Source organism: Rissa tridactyla, chromosome 1 (genome assembly GCF_028500815.1).
Source record: "Rissa tridactyla isolate bRisTri1 chromosome 1, bRisTri1.patW.cur.20221130, whole genome shotgun sequence".
NCBI lineage: Eukaryota > Metazoa > Chordata > Aves > Charadriiformes > Laridae > Rissa > Rissa tridactyla.
This window is the reverse complement of record NC_071466.1, coordinates 146380870-146395844: the sequence shown is the minus strand read 5'-3', so window position 1 is coordinate 146395844 and position 14975 is coordinate 146380870. Positions and strand designations below refer to the sequence as shown.

Genomic DNA, 14975 nt, shown 5'->3' with positions numbered 1-14975 from the left:
CTGGGTGTAAGGATTCCCATGATAGTATCATTTGGGACTCACTTTGTAAATTGCTCTGGGCTCAAACAGAGCAAAATAATGCTATATAAATATATGTTATTACTGGTGAAGCGATAAAAATATCTTATGCTTACCAAGTGTCCTAGTGGCTTGTCTTGATCATTATTAACTGGTGATATACACGTTGAGTCAGTGCTCTAGGATTTGTGCCCAGAATAAGTCACAAAAACGTAGCAGCTTTAGTACAGGAGAAAAGGATGAAGGGGGCTTTTTTCCCCTCCCTTTTTGCCTTCTGGATAAGATATAAAAACTGCCCAGAGCTGGCCCCGTTCAGAAATAGTGAATCCGCCTCTTGGAATTTTTTTTTAAGATGTCAACTTCCCTCTCATATACTTCTGCGAAGACAAAGAATGTCTTAACGTCTGTATTGAAGTCATCATTAAAATAAAAGGAGATCTGTAGACATCAGCTATAAATCATCAAGAAATAGCTTGTGGGTAACCTTTGACACAATTGAACCTACTTGAAATGAGCTAGGGCTGGATTCATTGCCTTTAGTGAAGCCAGTAGGTGGACTAAAGGTCTCCTCTCTCTCTCCCTCTCTCTTTCCATTTCTTACACTGTTAGCTTCTGGGAGGCGAATGTGTTCTGGCTGAGTGATGGAAATGCATTTGGATGTGTTCTTAAATAGACATTTGTTTTACGTCTGAAAAGAATAGGCCAGTCTTAACAGTGTGATGCTGGGGCTATTTGAAAGGTATTTTTTAAGGCAGTTGTCTTCTTTCAGCTTTACAAAAACTATTTTAACCAATTGTTTAGGCTTGAGGAACAGCATGGAATATCTATTGTGTATGGATGCATGCATGTTCTACAGAATTAACAGGAAAATGGTAGATAAAAATCTGCCTAATTTTACATAATAGATTTTTGGCATTCTTGTGATCTGACTTCAAATTCATGCCGAGTTTCTACAGTATAACAGAAATACTAGTTTGCAGTTGTTAATTTTAATTTCTAAGATGCTAGGTTTTAAAAGGAGCTGAAAGTGTTCAGCATCTCATGGGGACAAACTATGAGTCTTACTAATGAATCCAGCAATTAGTGGTTCGTTGTGCCTGCCAGCAATTTGGCCCTGATACCGGTCCTGATGGTGATCTCATTTTTGCTAGTGGGAATCAGGAACAGGATCTGAAGTCTATTCACCAAGGGGGGCTGAGTACTTCTTCAGCGCTGTTCTGCTTGTAATCTGCATTCAGTACTGACAGCAGCAAACAAAAAAAAAAAAAGAAACTACAATATATTTCTATTTTAATTATGATTATTAGGGTTGATTAATATGTTCATTAGGATAATTACGTAATATCAATAGTACTTAGTAAAGTGGTGTAAATGGTGGTGTCCCCATGCAGTTAGATAAACATATACATGATGTATGCCCAGTTTGCATGGAAGCAACTCTTCTCATAGATGAAAGAACGCATTTTCTCCGATTTTCTAAGTAGAGAATTGAGACAAAAGAGGTGGCCCGTTACTTTGTGTAGCCATTTGCACTTGTGCAAAACACTAAAATTTATTTTTTTATTTTATTTATTTAACATAACTTCGCAAAGATGTCAGTGACAATGTACAGAAGAGCAGATAATGAGTAACTCATTCAAGTTCACAGAGAAAGTCAGGAACTGAACCCGAGGAATCAGGAATAAAAAAGGGCATGGCTGTGGCATAGGAAAGGGAACGATCCTTCCCAGCAGGTGTACTCTCAAGTAGTTAACCCCACATATATGAATATGGATGGGGCATAAATATTAAACAAATTCTTCTTCTATGAGTGCAGTACTCGATGATGGAGCATGTGTTTGCTTTGAACGTTCCCTACAGTACGTTAAACTCCCTCCAGTTTCTGGAACTGCTGATTAGATTTCATCGTACTGCTAAAAGGAGGTGAAATGAAAAAACACCAAGCAGGACAGAGTTGTAAAGTCATTTTGATTTTAGTGATCTGGGATGTTCGTAATAGCACACAAGCATTAAAGACGGATGAGTTTTGTGTTGATAGTTTCCCTTTGAAAAGCTATTAGTGGGAAAAACAAATTTTCAGGCAGGTCATATCTACAGTTACAAAACATATTTTGACATTTTTCTTACAGTTGTACATATCTATAAATAAAAACAGTGCATGTTATCTTTGCACCACTTATTTGTAGTGCAGCATAGACTGCTGCCTCCCTTAGTGAAAAATCTACTTAGGCTACATAGAGATATCCAAAGTCAGAGAAAGCACAGGCGGTTTTTGAAAAGGAATTTCTTAGCCCACTGCCAGTTGTCCAAGCTGTTTGAATTCTCTTTTCTTTCAAGGTCTTTTGACTTTTTTCTTCTAAAGTTTTCAACAGCTGGGTTTTTTTGGTTTCGTTTTGTCTTTTTTCCCCCCTGAATCTTAGAATCCGTGCAGCATCTTTGCTTCTCCTGCCTCACCACAGCAGGAGGAGGGGTCTGTTGCTAAATTGTTTTGATACGGTACACTTTGGTCTGTATTCTTTTTGAAATTAATTCCTTTTGCAGGTGTGGGGTTAGAGGTGGTGGTGTGCTCCCAGCGAAGGTGTCATCCACCACAGAGAGGAGGTGGGAGGCTTTGATCAGTGTGGCTTCTGTTTTCTTGTTGTTCATTTAAAATGTACCAGTTTGTAATGCTGTTTGGCTTTGCAGGTCCTTGTTTTATTTCCTTCCAAGTCCTTCCCCGTCCTTTCAGGTTTTGTTGTTTTCGTTGCTGTTCATTCTGCTTAACATTTATTCGCTGGAAGGTGGTGACTCCGAGTTCAATTTAGTCAGCAAACAAAATCCAGTCTAATGTCTATTTCCATTTTTTAAACAGCCTTGTTATGGGTGGGAGAGTGCGTTATTAAGGACACGACACCACATGTTTAGACTTCTGGGTTTTATTGGGACAGAATTATGTAGCAAGGATTTAAAAAAATAATCTAACCAAGAACCAAGCTACAAGGCATCATAGTTAAGGGCATGGGCCACTCTGGTTTCTACCCAGCACAAGTTCAGGAATACAGGCCACAGATCAAACTGTCTGACAGCTATCTGCTTTTTCTTGCAACTTCTTTTGAAGCCGCTGGGCATTTTGGGAGATTCAGTGCAGTATCAAAAAAACCCCAAAACAGTGGTCTGAGTAAGAGTGGCAATTCCTCAGCTCTTCCTTTTGACTCATCTGTTTACTCACTGTGTGAGATTAGGCAAATCATTTAGCCACTTTGTGCCTTATTCTTCCCATTTGTACAATAAGGCAAAAGCTGTCAGAGTAATTATGAGCTTTAATTAATTAATGTTCCTGTGGTACACTGGAGAACTTATTTTTTTCCACCTTGCCACTTTACTATCTGCCGTGTGGTTCAGTGGGGGCAGTTTGGAAGAATCGTTCTTTCTAGGAAGAATTCCTTTCCCCTCCTGTCCCCCACAATTTTGTGATCCTCTCTAATGATTTTTACGTCTTGTGAAGTGATTTGCATGGTTAAAAGCATGAAAAGTCAGTTGTTGTCTTCCCCTGAAGATTTGCAGTATCTGAGTCAATCCCTGCTGACCTGTGCCTAAGTCACTCTTCCTGCTTAGCAGCTGACTTGAGCCTTCTTAGAGAAGCGCTTCATTAATAGCATTATACCAAATAAATAGGTGCAGTGGTGGTGTGAGAAGAGCAGCTGAACAGTAATTATTAGAAGCAAAAAGCTAACAACAGGACCCAAGTTTGGCGTGAAGTATGGACCAGCACTGACACATGTTGTATCTTTACTTAACATAGGCTCTTCTCATTTCAGGCCCAGCCTGGCAGGATTTGCTCAGAACGAGCTTTGCTGAAGGGTTTTTTTGTAAATGAGGCTACTGAGTTAAATTTTCGCTCATTCAAGAGATGCAGAACGAGAAGGAGCTTTTTCATTACGAGGTGCAAGCAAATGCTAAAAGCTCTTTGTTCCTGTGATTTTGCTTCATGCTGTACTGAAAATCCACATACTGAGTCCTAAGCAGTGTGGTGAGGCGCTCGCACTGCTGCTTATTTCGGTCTAACAGAAGAGCAAATGCCCAAACAGCAGAATAATGGCAATAAGAGTGAGTCAGTTACTTTTGCATGGATGAAAATGAATGTTTGAAGTTTGGATCTGAGTTGGGATAAGCATCCATAAGTCGGCAAGTTTCCCTAGAGGTTGATGTGTGACTGAAAACTCATGATCAAGCAAAAATAGCCTAGAATTCTCATGTCGCCCGCTTTCATCAAACACATTGTGCTGTTTTCCTGTGGAGATTACCAGGAGACTTCACAAGGATGGTGGGCGTTTTGGCAGTCCAAAGCCAGCCAGAAGCTGCAAGTATGGTTTGGAGGGTGCCTCTCTGAGGATTTTAGAGACTAAATGAATGAATTTTGAATAAACACATAGCAGTCTGCTCATTTTGCTAAGCTGCATGCCCTGGTGTATTCCGTTGGCCAAACAGCCTGCCCTGAGCTCCACGAGACCCCAAAGGGCTCAGTCCCAGTGCAGCACTTGTCTTTCCTGAAGACTTTTAAAGAGTTGCTTTTAGGGTTTTGTGTGCAGAGTTCTGACCAGTTGCTAAACAAAATTAAGACCTTTGCCCCAGGACGTCATTGGATGTAGACTTGGAGGAGGAGTTACATAGCTCTTTCCACAGACAGTGCTTTTAGGCTGCCCTGCAGGTGAAACAGCCCACACTCTTCCATGTCTGAGCTAGCTGGAGGACTAAAATGATCCTAGACTTGTTTGGCATTTGGTCGTCTGTTATTTCAGCATCTGGATTCTGCAGCTCGTAGAATACAGCGATACTACAGAGTAAGCACTGTGCATCGGATAAAAAGGTTGTAGGGAGGAGGGGAGGGCATCCAGTTCCTAGGGCCTTCCATGTTTATAGACAGGTTATTTTGCAGGCCCCCCTTTTGTTCTTCCTCTATCTGTTTGTGAATCCTGTGTACAACTTCGGGAAACAACAGCGCTAAATACAAAGGGAAAACCACCCAGTAGCTCTCTTATTTTACTGTGACAACATGTGAACTAGACAAAATCAAAGCTTGGGGTTTCCAGGGCAGCAAATTAGTGTTTGTAACTGCAGACTTCTTTTCTGGCATCTAGGTTCCTGGAAAGAAAAATGAAAGGGGAAAATATTAGGGATCTTTCTGAGAGGACAAAGTCCCCAGAGAATATCGTCACTGAGAGCCCCTAGCATTGTAAAAAAGGACTGGAAAAAAATCCTGTCTGTCCCTGGAACTACAAAACAGATTAAGTTGGTGTGTTCCTGCACCACTTTTCCCCATGAATGGGAATGGAGACTCTGCAAGAATACTCCCAGTATTGGCATTTGGAAGTATCTTATTCCTTGAGTATTCCCCTAAAAGAAGCAGATGAGATAACAAAAAGAATATTTGTCACAAATATAAGGCAGCTCAGTTCCCCACTTTGTTTTGAGTCCCATGAATAAGCGTATTGAGGCACTATCAAGTAAAGACTGGAAGTACTAACTTTGGTCGGGTAATGCACTGAGTCCAAAAAGTGTCTGCCTTCTGAGGGCAATGTATTCGGAAAAAGATACTCAGCAAAGCAACACCATAAAAAATCTGCTCTAGGTATAGACAGAAATTCAGGCTGAGATGTTTCTGCAGCTGTCGCAGAAGGAAAAGTTTTTGCACTTTGCAGGATCAGAAAGAAAGAAGACAGTTCTTCCTAATATTTGCCCTCTGTCTTGTCTTTGGTGCCTCTTCTTTTCCTTTCTGAGAAGAGTCTAGTTGTACCTTCAGCTTTTGGCACTGAGAGTCATAGGCAAGAGTAGAATACAGTGACTTCTCTGAACGTGAAGAATAATTTTATTGTGTTTATTATTGCATCGTAACGAAGATGCCTGTTTATATGTTTCCATCTCTTTTTCTATGTAAGAGAAATGTCTACCTTTGCAGGAAGGGACACATTATTCTTAATCAAAGTTTGAGAATGTGGCAGGAGGAGGTACAGCTGCAGATGAGCATTATCTAATTCACCCATCCTGTCATGTGAACATCCCTGCTTAATTTAATACAATTATTTCATCAGTGAGGATAATATCAGCAGCATGATTCATTTATACAACATGTTTCACAACTGCCTTTACCTCTCGGCTCCTTATTATCACTACTTATAATTTCACCATGAGTGGCTTCAGAGGAAGGGGAGGGGATGTGAAGGAAGCTGCCGGTACCTTTGTGTGAGTGTGTGGACAGCTGTAGTCTTGAGGGACAGTGACGCCAAAGGATTTTCTTTGCGTATATGCTGTTGTACCACGGTTTCTGATACATATTGGTCAGACATTTCTGGATAAGCACGAGACTGAATGGATAAGCCACTGACTGGCTGCATTGTTCAGTGGGCAACAATAGCATCATTGTCTTCTGCCCCAGACATGCCAGTAAGTGCTCCATATTTTGCATTTCTGTTGAAACGAAGATCTCCACGAAACAGAACCAATGTGGGGGAATGAGGCTTTGTTTCTGGTGAGTTGGCAGAGGCGTTCTTTTAGAAACCCCCTCTCCGGCTTCTTATTTCTAACTCATTTGGCTGTAATTTGTACTGTCAAGGTCATTTAAATAGGCAGCAAGATGTGGCGAATGTGTTCCCAGAGGTCATGAAAAGCCTCTTTAGTAGAGCATGCTAGGCTGTGCTTATGCCAGGTCATTTAAGCACATTTGTATTGCCAGTCAGATGATACGCAGAGTAGTTCATGATTTTGTAATAAACCGTGCAACCTGGACCTTCAGTGTGTGCCACAGTGGGATACAGCACTTGGATTTAAATGACAGTACAATAATTGAGTAACTGTGTTTTAATAGTGTACTAATCTTTAAAATATGTGAAAAGAAGTGAGATTATGAAAGCCAAATGAGTCGTCTAGGTTCTTCCCCACCACCCCCCTTTTTTTCTTTCTCTGAGACTGGTTCATTCATCTGGGCTATCAGTCTTTTATTCAGCTCTTGGTGTTGAAATAGTGCCATTTTTAATAAAAGATTTAGAGAGATTCTCAAAATCAGATTCTGTTCCTTTCTTTTTCCATATCAATTCTCCATAGAGATAAATTAACCTTTTATCTTAGGAGGAAGTAAATAAGAGACAGCATGATTGAAAGATAAGAGAAGACACCATTTCAGCCAACTATTTGCAACGTTGGTGACTGCCGGTCAGAATTGCTGGGTCCGTCTGAAACTCTGTCGCTGTGTTGCTATATGACTGTGACCAAATCCTTTCCTTTTCTCTCTCTTTCATTTCCCCCCTCCCATATTAATAAGCAGTTTGTGTTTACCTCGCGTTTTACCTTTTCAAAGGACCATACAGACCTTATAAAAGCAGTGTGATGCACACTCAACTTACCAGCAGTATTTCTGTTTAAATGTTGCTTGTCAGGCACTTACATCTGGAGAATTCCAGTGTCTGATGCTTAAAACTGAAAGCTCAAAGTTATACAAATCCGGGTTGAGTAAAGCTACAAAATACAGCTCTTGAATATTTTATTTACACCCCAAATTCTGGTGTAGATGAAGGGTTCTTCTTTCTTCCCTCATGTGTCTAGAGATCAGCTGGGAAAAAAAATCTAGAGCAAATCAAGGATTTAAGGTTCCCTGAGCTCCAAAGTTTTGATTAATGACAGTCTTCCAATCCTGGGAATCAAACCACCAGCTCCCCCTAAAATAGCGCCTATTCTGACACTGCTGTGAAATAGGGGATGGGAATCTCTTTACCAATGCTTTGCTCTTGCTGCGGGTACTTCATTTTATTAGCCCTCCGTTGTGTGTTTTCGCTTATGCTTTATTCTCCACATTTTTTGTGTGTGTGTGTTTTGTTTTGTTAGACAAATGTGCTACTTTAAAGGAAACATTTCATAACCTTTAATCAAGATCACATTTTACTTTCATCACATCTGTGTTTATATTATTACAAGCCTTTTGGGTCTTAACGTCCTCTGGTCTAAGCATTAATCGTTTTGGCTGATATATAAATAAATGTTTGACTTTGTTTAACCCTTTAAAAAATACTGGCGTGAAAAAACCCACCTTATCAATGGCGTCTTAGAATAACTGCATGTCAAAAAAAGGCAGGGACCAATCAATACTGAGCTTTCTCTAATAAAAACTAAGTACAGGGAGTAGGTCTAGATTCTGTGATCCCACTGTATAAAACAGACTCTCCTGGCTGTTGAAAGATACCATCTACCTGGAGTGAACATGCTACATCTATTTTTTTTTTGGTTTTATTACTCGTATTTGCCCTAGCTGTCATGCTGCACTTATACACAGCCTTGATATAACTGAGAGTGAAGCCTGCTAATCTATAATACGGCAGAATGCTAGCTGGGAGATTTTATGGTTAAAAATAAAGGTAGGCCAACACCTAATTCTTCTCGTGGTTACACAGCCGCAAATCAATAATGGTGCAGTTTTTGATTTAAACTGGAAGAGCAGAGAATTTTGAATTTATGTCTGCAAATGGGAAAACGAGTAAAACGGCTCACTGAGTGTAGGAGTGAAGATCCTAACACTCATCTTCACCCTTAGCACAATTGTATATTATTACCCGTCTCCCAGATATTTTTTAGACTCCCGTGGAATAAATCAGTGTAGTTCCCCTGTGGTAAAGGAAATGACTTAAATTATTATCAACTCATGGTCCAATGTGGGATTTCTAAACTCTCTGGCTGAATTTTTAATGTATTTGACTTCAGTGAGGATTTGAGAATACTGTTTGAAATAACAGAAATAACAGAAGAGACCGAACAGTGAAGTAATATCATTTTCTAAATACATATAATAGCTGAAAATTGTTTACTTATCCTCCTTTATGAGAACCAAGCTTCTGTGACCTCCGATTAATTTACCATTAGCCTGAACACACAATGAAAGTGAATGAAGGGGCAATTTGGAATGACATTTATCAGCTCTGGACCTGTCGACTTCTATTATTTCCACAAGGCCTTATACTTCTTGGCTCCAGAGAAGGCTGTGCTGACTTGAATGAAGAAGAGCATTCTTACTACCAAGAATAGTTACAGTGCAGACAGCTTCATTGCTGGGATGCCTACGATGGAAAAAAGCACCTCCCCCATTTCTAAGTCGCATTAAATGAGACCAAAACCACTGTTCTATAGTGGACTTGCACAAGATCTTGCCTTCACCCCAGGCGAAAAAGGGGGAACAGAAGGACTGAGGAAAGGGAGAAGGAGCGAGAGAAGGGAAGGAAATAAACTTTATGGGGACAGGGTAGCTGAGGGATTAAGTCAAAAGGACGAGACTGAAAAAAACCTTTCAGCACGAGGATGCAGGCTGGAATCCAGGCTGACTTTGCAGGGAGTGAGAGCCATTCCCATCAGGGACCGGTTGCTGCTCCCTGTGAACTGAAGTGCTGCTCTGGGTCAGGTTTGCAGTGGGCAGAGAGCACACTGGAGCTTTTGCTACAATATCTGCAACTAATCAGCCCCTTTTGTTGAGACTTAAAACAGAGGTCAAGAATTGAATCTACGTGGGAACTAACCCCTCTTAGGTTGAATCAAAACCAAGTCTGTGAGCAGGTTTGCGTTGCTTCTGATACTGTCTTCCAAACAGATGACTTTACTCTTCAGGGATCCTTGTCCAGCACAGGCTCACTGTGTTTGGTTGGTTCATTGGCTGGTTCGTACTCACACTTTTATGCAACGATCTCAGTACTGATTTTACAACATTATGCTTGCACTGTTGTGGGATTTTATTTTTCTTTTAAACTGAAATCAGCGGAACAGCAGAGCCAGTTCACTTCCATTTGGTTAGTAGGCTAGTCTGTTTTTTTCTAATACAGATGGATTTGTATTTCTGTAAAGTAACGAACACCTTCATAAAATGTCAAACGCTGGTTGAACCGGGTGACAATTTTAACCCAGAGGCTTAAGTCTCCTAGAAGATCAACAGAACTCTGCCTTCTAGGTGCTAAGTCGCTTCTGAGAATACAGAATATAGGCTCCTGAGTCAATTTTATGCATTGGGGGTTTTCCCCTTTATTTTATACACAAGTTGCATCTAGGATGGCTTAAATAGCACTTCAAGGGTGACAGCTTTGTCCACAATGTCCCTGATATGTTTGTCTGCTAAGCTTTAATTTATTTTTAAGTATGACTATTACAAAAGTGTAGAAATAATCAAATATAACAGAAGTGCTTTGCTCAGAGCTTGCTTCTTTAAGGTAATGGAAAATTTATATGACAGTGCTTTGCAGAATTGTCCTGTGTTTGGAGACGTACGTCTACATCACACTTCCACAAGCGATAGGCAACTATAAAATTCCTTCTTTACTGCAGCACACCACCCTCTGTGGAAAAGAATCAGTATTATGTGATAGTAGTTACAGATACTTTAGTGGTAACAGTAAAACACTCAAACATTACGAGTCTAATTCCAGTCAGCTTTGCATTGCTGGAAGTCAGGAATAACGCTACAACAGTGAACGTACTTATAACTTAGCGAGACCAGAATCGGCTTCTTCAGTGCCTAGAGCCAAAACCCAGTTGTGTGATGTAACACTTCCAGTAGCTAGAGGACGGCTTTCCTAAGTCACAGTGTGAGAGGAAAGCTAAGCTAATATGGGATGGTTGGATCTAACACCATATCCATTAGTTCTGGTTATTTAAAAGTCAGTTAAAGTCACTTCCAACACATCCCCCTTGCTGAAAAGCTTTTTCTCCCTTCCCTGTTTTTTTTTTTCCCCTTGTTGTATTTTGTTTTGGTCAAACAAAAGTACATGACTTAGAATTTTAATGCACTTTATAGTGTTGTCGGTTACTCTGTGTAATCAAGCCAGGTTTAGGAATAATTCCAGTTACCCTGCAAAAAATGCCACCTAATTTTTCTAGTTTTGCATAGTAATAATTACTGAAATCTTGAAGTCCGGCTCCACAGAATATGAAAAAATCTAGAGGCTTATGCAGAATTATCCAGGTTATTGTTTCAAATATAGTGGAAAGAAAGGGCAGATTCTTCCTGCTCTCTTGTTGTGGTGGAAGACAAGTATTTATGGCCTATGACATTTTTGCGCTTGCAATTCTAAGCATGGGAAGTTCAGAGGAAAGCACAAGTTAAATAAACAAAACAAAAAAGAAACAAACAAAAATACCCAAACCAACTGAAAAACCATTCACTTAAACACATTTGCCTGATTTGGGTAGCGGTGGTTGAATTTTAAGTGAAAATTCTCTTCAATTCCTTTTTAATTCATCCATATCAAATTTAAAATAAGGTAATAAAATATAAAAGTGCTCTCTATTTTCATCATAGAAGATATATTTTGTTGATGTGAATAATTTCTTCAGAGGCAATTCTTACATACAAAGCACAAATGGAGGATGTTCTCTGATCACGTCACGCTGATTTTCCAGCTTATCAGTCATCTCGGTTCCAAACTGGAATGACAAGATGGTATCATGTTTGATCTTAATGTATACCATACAACCATTCCGGTTTAGAAGTTCATATGAGCTGAAAACAACTGTCTCTGCTTGGACGGTGTTGTGCCAACAGCAGTCTTTTAATAACCTTCTTTTCTCTTCTGCTTGTTGTAGGATGAAGTAGCCCAGCCTCTGAACCTTTCAGCCAAACCCAAGACATCTGATGGCAAGTCTCCCACATCACCCACCTCTCCTCATATGCCAACTCTGAGAATAAATAGTGGGGCCAGTTCACTAAAATCCTCCGTGCCAGCAACATTAGCTAGTCCTTCGGCCAGGGCTAACACAATAGGTAAGCTCAGTTTCATTTGTCCCTCCTCATAACAATTAATAGGTGTTACTGGAAAGTGGCCATCGATCAGCCAGTTGCCAGACAGCGGTCTGTGAGCTGTCGTGGCTTGACTATAATACTACATGCGTTGGTGTCAGTGAAGGAACTCCCAGAGTCTTACAATTTCAAGAAGAGTACGTTAACTTTTACAGACTCGGAAAACAAAAGGCTGTGTTATTTCAGATACTGCTTTATCAATAACAGCTAATAAATGCTGCTTGTTTAATGGCATACATTAAAGGGAGTGACCTGTCTAACGGTGGGCATTAAGGACACACGATATTCTGCTATGTCATCTAAAAGTAATGTAAAAACTTTTAAAAAATTCCCTTTCACTTAAAAGTCTATGTATGCAAATACATCTTTGTAAAATTACAGGTTTAATCCTTAGTCCGCTAAAAAGCTGCATGGAGCATTATTTTACCTTGGTCTAATAAGCAACACAATCACCAGGTTCATTCAAAAACCCAAATTTAATGTTGTATCTTGCAAAAAGTCTTAACTGACTGTTTTTAACATTGTTCGGAAAAATAGTGTTAATTCTTCCTCCTGTCAAAATTACCTCTTTGCCTAAAGACCATCTAAATAATAACAGTCCTAGTGGTGATTTTACAAGTCTGGTGTGGTAAAGGGACTGTTCTTTGTGTGTGTAAGTAAAATGTGTACACACCCCATTCTTCATCCTTCTCACTGAAACATTTCATTCCGTGAAGTGATTGAATATAACCTGAATTAAGATTTCAGGATGTAAATCAAGCTCTGTTCAGGGAATTAAGTGGGGTAGATTGTTGTACCTTTGCTGCCATGTATCTTGTTGCTACTAAAACATCTCCCGCTGGCCACTTCCAGAGATGGCACAAACAAAAGAAACCATAGGTCAAATACATCAGAAGCTGTTTCTGTGATACCTCAGTACTATGTAGTAAAAATTTCTTGTATCTCTACGGGTCTCTCACAAGCTCTCTGTAGTCCCTGTTCCAGACATAGACACCAGGAAGACCCATAGTTATGTCCAAAGATCAAAACAGATATAGTTCCCACTGTATTACCCTCCCACTGTGCATACCTTATGTTGAGGGGGGTTACATATATCAGAGAATATGCTCCTATATCCTATAGAAAAGGAAGTAATTTTGTTTGGTATGACAAATTACAATTGTATAAATACTGTGTAAATATCACATGGTTATTTGTTAATGTATGTATTATTACTAGCCCTACACTGTTTAACTTTGGTAGGTAATAACGTATTTCATATTTAATTTGCTTGGCTCTACTGCTCTCCTTGTACAATGCATCGAGTCTCAATTTTTTCACATTAAATTTTTTGTCCTCGATAGACTGAGCATCACATTTAGATGTGGAGTTAAGCATCTGACTTGCATCTCAGTGGCAGGACGACTCTTGTTCTCTCCGCTCCAATCTTCTTTCCCTACACACCTGATATTTTTCATAGGTTTGAGACCCCTGCAATTTACTTCCTTTAACAACGTGCAGATTTTGAAATGCTGTACCTGTAATGAGTGATAATGTAATTGGATAAAAGCTGTGAGGATGAATGGAGCTTTAAAGGTCACTCTTGTAAGAAGAATTAATGTGTTATACCATTAATAAACCATGGAAAACTGTGGAGCAAAAGATAACATACTTAAGTTATTGTTAATGACATAGACTTCACTGCTGTATATCTCTCAGCTACAAATATAGAAAGTGACTTTTTGAGGTTGCCGAGCAGTGTCACTGTGCGTACTGTATATATAAGGTAAGCAGTCTTCAACTGTGGTGCAGGAGCTGGACAGACATACAGCCTACTTCTAACAAAGGTCTGTCCTTTAATGGAGGACTAGAAGAGCAAAAGGCTTGTGAACACTCTACAGAGTTTTCCTGCCAACTGCTCGGTCAGATCCAACCAAAGTTACAGTGAGTAAAACCCATTACCACGTTGAAACCGTTTGGTTATCTTAAAAAAGTGAGCATGCAATTTCAAGTCACCATCCATCAGGGAATGTGCCACAAAAAAATTTTGATAACATTATTAGCAAAGGAACTAAGGTCCCTAAAAATGGTAGAGAAACCAGATTACTTTTTTATCATGAGAAATTAGTCCCTCTACCAAACGTCACTGGGAAGCGGGCAGTCGTTTGCCAGCCGGTTACTTCCACCATGTGAGTGTCTGGAGCTGTCAGCGCGAGACACAAGTTGCCTGTCCGAGGTGTGCACGGCCCACCTTGCTGGGATGCGGCTGAGCTGTCTCTTTTCACTGCCACTAACTTCAAATGAAGACCGTTCCCTGAAAGCTGTTCTTCAGGCTGCTTGGTTCCCGTGGCATGGAGAAACGCTCATGTATCGTACAGTTGTCTCTGGAGGATGTACACTTAACAGCCTCCGATGAATAAGAGTGTAGCTGCATTCGGGCATACAGCTATGGAGTCCTTTTCTAGAGCTATCCTTATCGTGTATAAATTATGCTACAGACTGAGCAGTCACAAATGTCGTGGCTTCATGTATGACTTTAAATCCAAGCATTTCTTTTCGGGAACAGGCATATGTCCGCGTACTAAAAACAGAAACAACTTCTCTCTGCCCTTTGCCATTATCTTCAACATCTCTGCGCTAGTTTGGCAATCCTTGTAACTAAGTGCATTTTATGTAATGCAGTTCCCCTCTCTGTCAATAATTCACCACCTACCCTAAACAACAATAATTTACATTCAACTCACTTCTATATTAATCATTTCCCTGCACACCAGCATCTTGGCAGCTACTGAAAAACATAAGGAGTGCTTGCTTTTATTCACTGTCATGTGCCAAACTGTCTCAAAGATAGCAGTATTCAGGAAAAGCCAAATAGTCTGGAGAAGGGCATGAATTCCAGTTCCTCGGCAAATTCGGCTGTATTACAGATTGAAAGTATTATACCTAGCCTAATCAAGAGCACGACCAGCAGTAATACTACTGTTTGCTTGCTTGCTTGTTTGCTTCCTTTACAATTTATTCAGACTACATGCAAGCTTGATCAGTAACAGATGCAAAGTGGGGAAGAAACCAAGCCGGTTGATAAAATGGAGATAAAAAAAAATAAAAAATCAGCTGGTAGCACTGTGCTGGTGCAGGTTATATCCTTCCTTAGGCTGGGAAAGCTCGAATTACTGGAATT

General features: G+C 40.0%; 1 protein-coding gene across 18 annotated transcripts in view; it reads left to right on the top strand.

Annotated features, from left to right (window-relative positions):
- Positions 1-14975, top strand: part of SOX5 (SRY-box transcription factor 5) — a 657730-nt gene that overhangs the window by 608536 nt on the left and 34219 nt on the right. For all 18 annotated transcript variants that reach the window (XM_054207629.1, XM_054207623.1, XM_054207624.1 and 15 more), the window contains one exon: positions 11602-11779. In XM_054207629.1, the coding sequence (XP_054063604.1) occupies positions 11602-11779 (178 nt within the window). The remainder of the gene's footprint in view (positions 1-11601; positions 11780-14975) is intronic.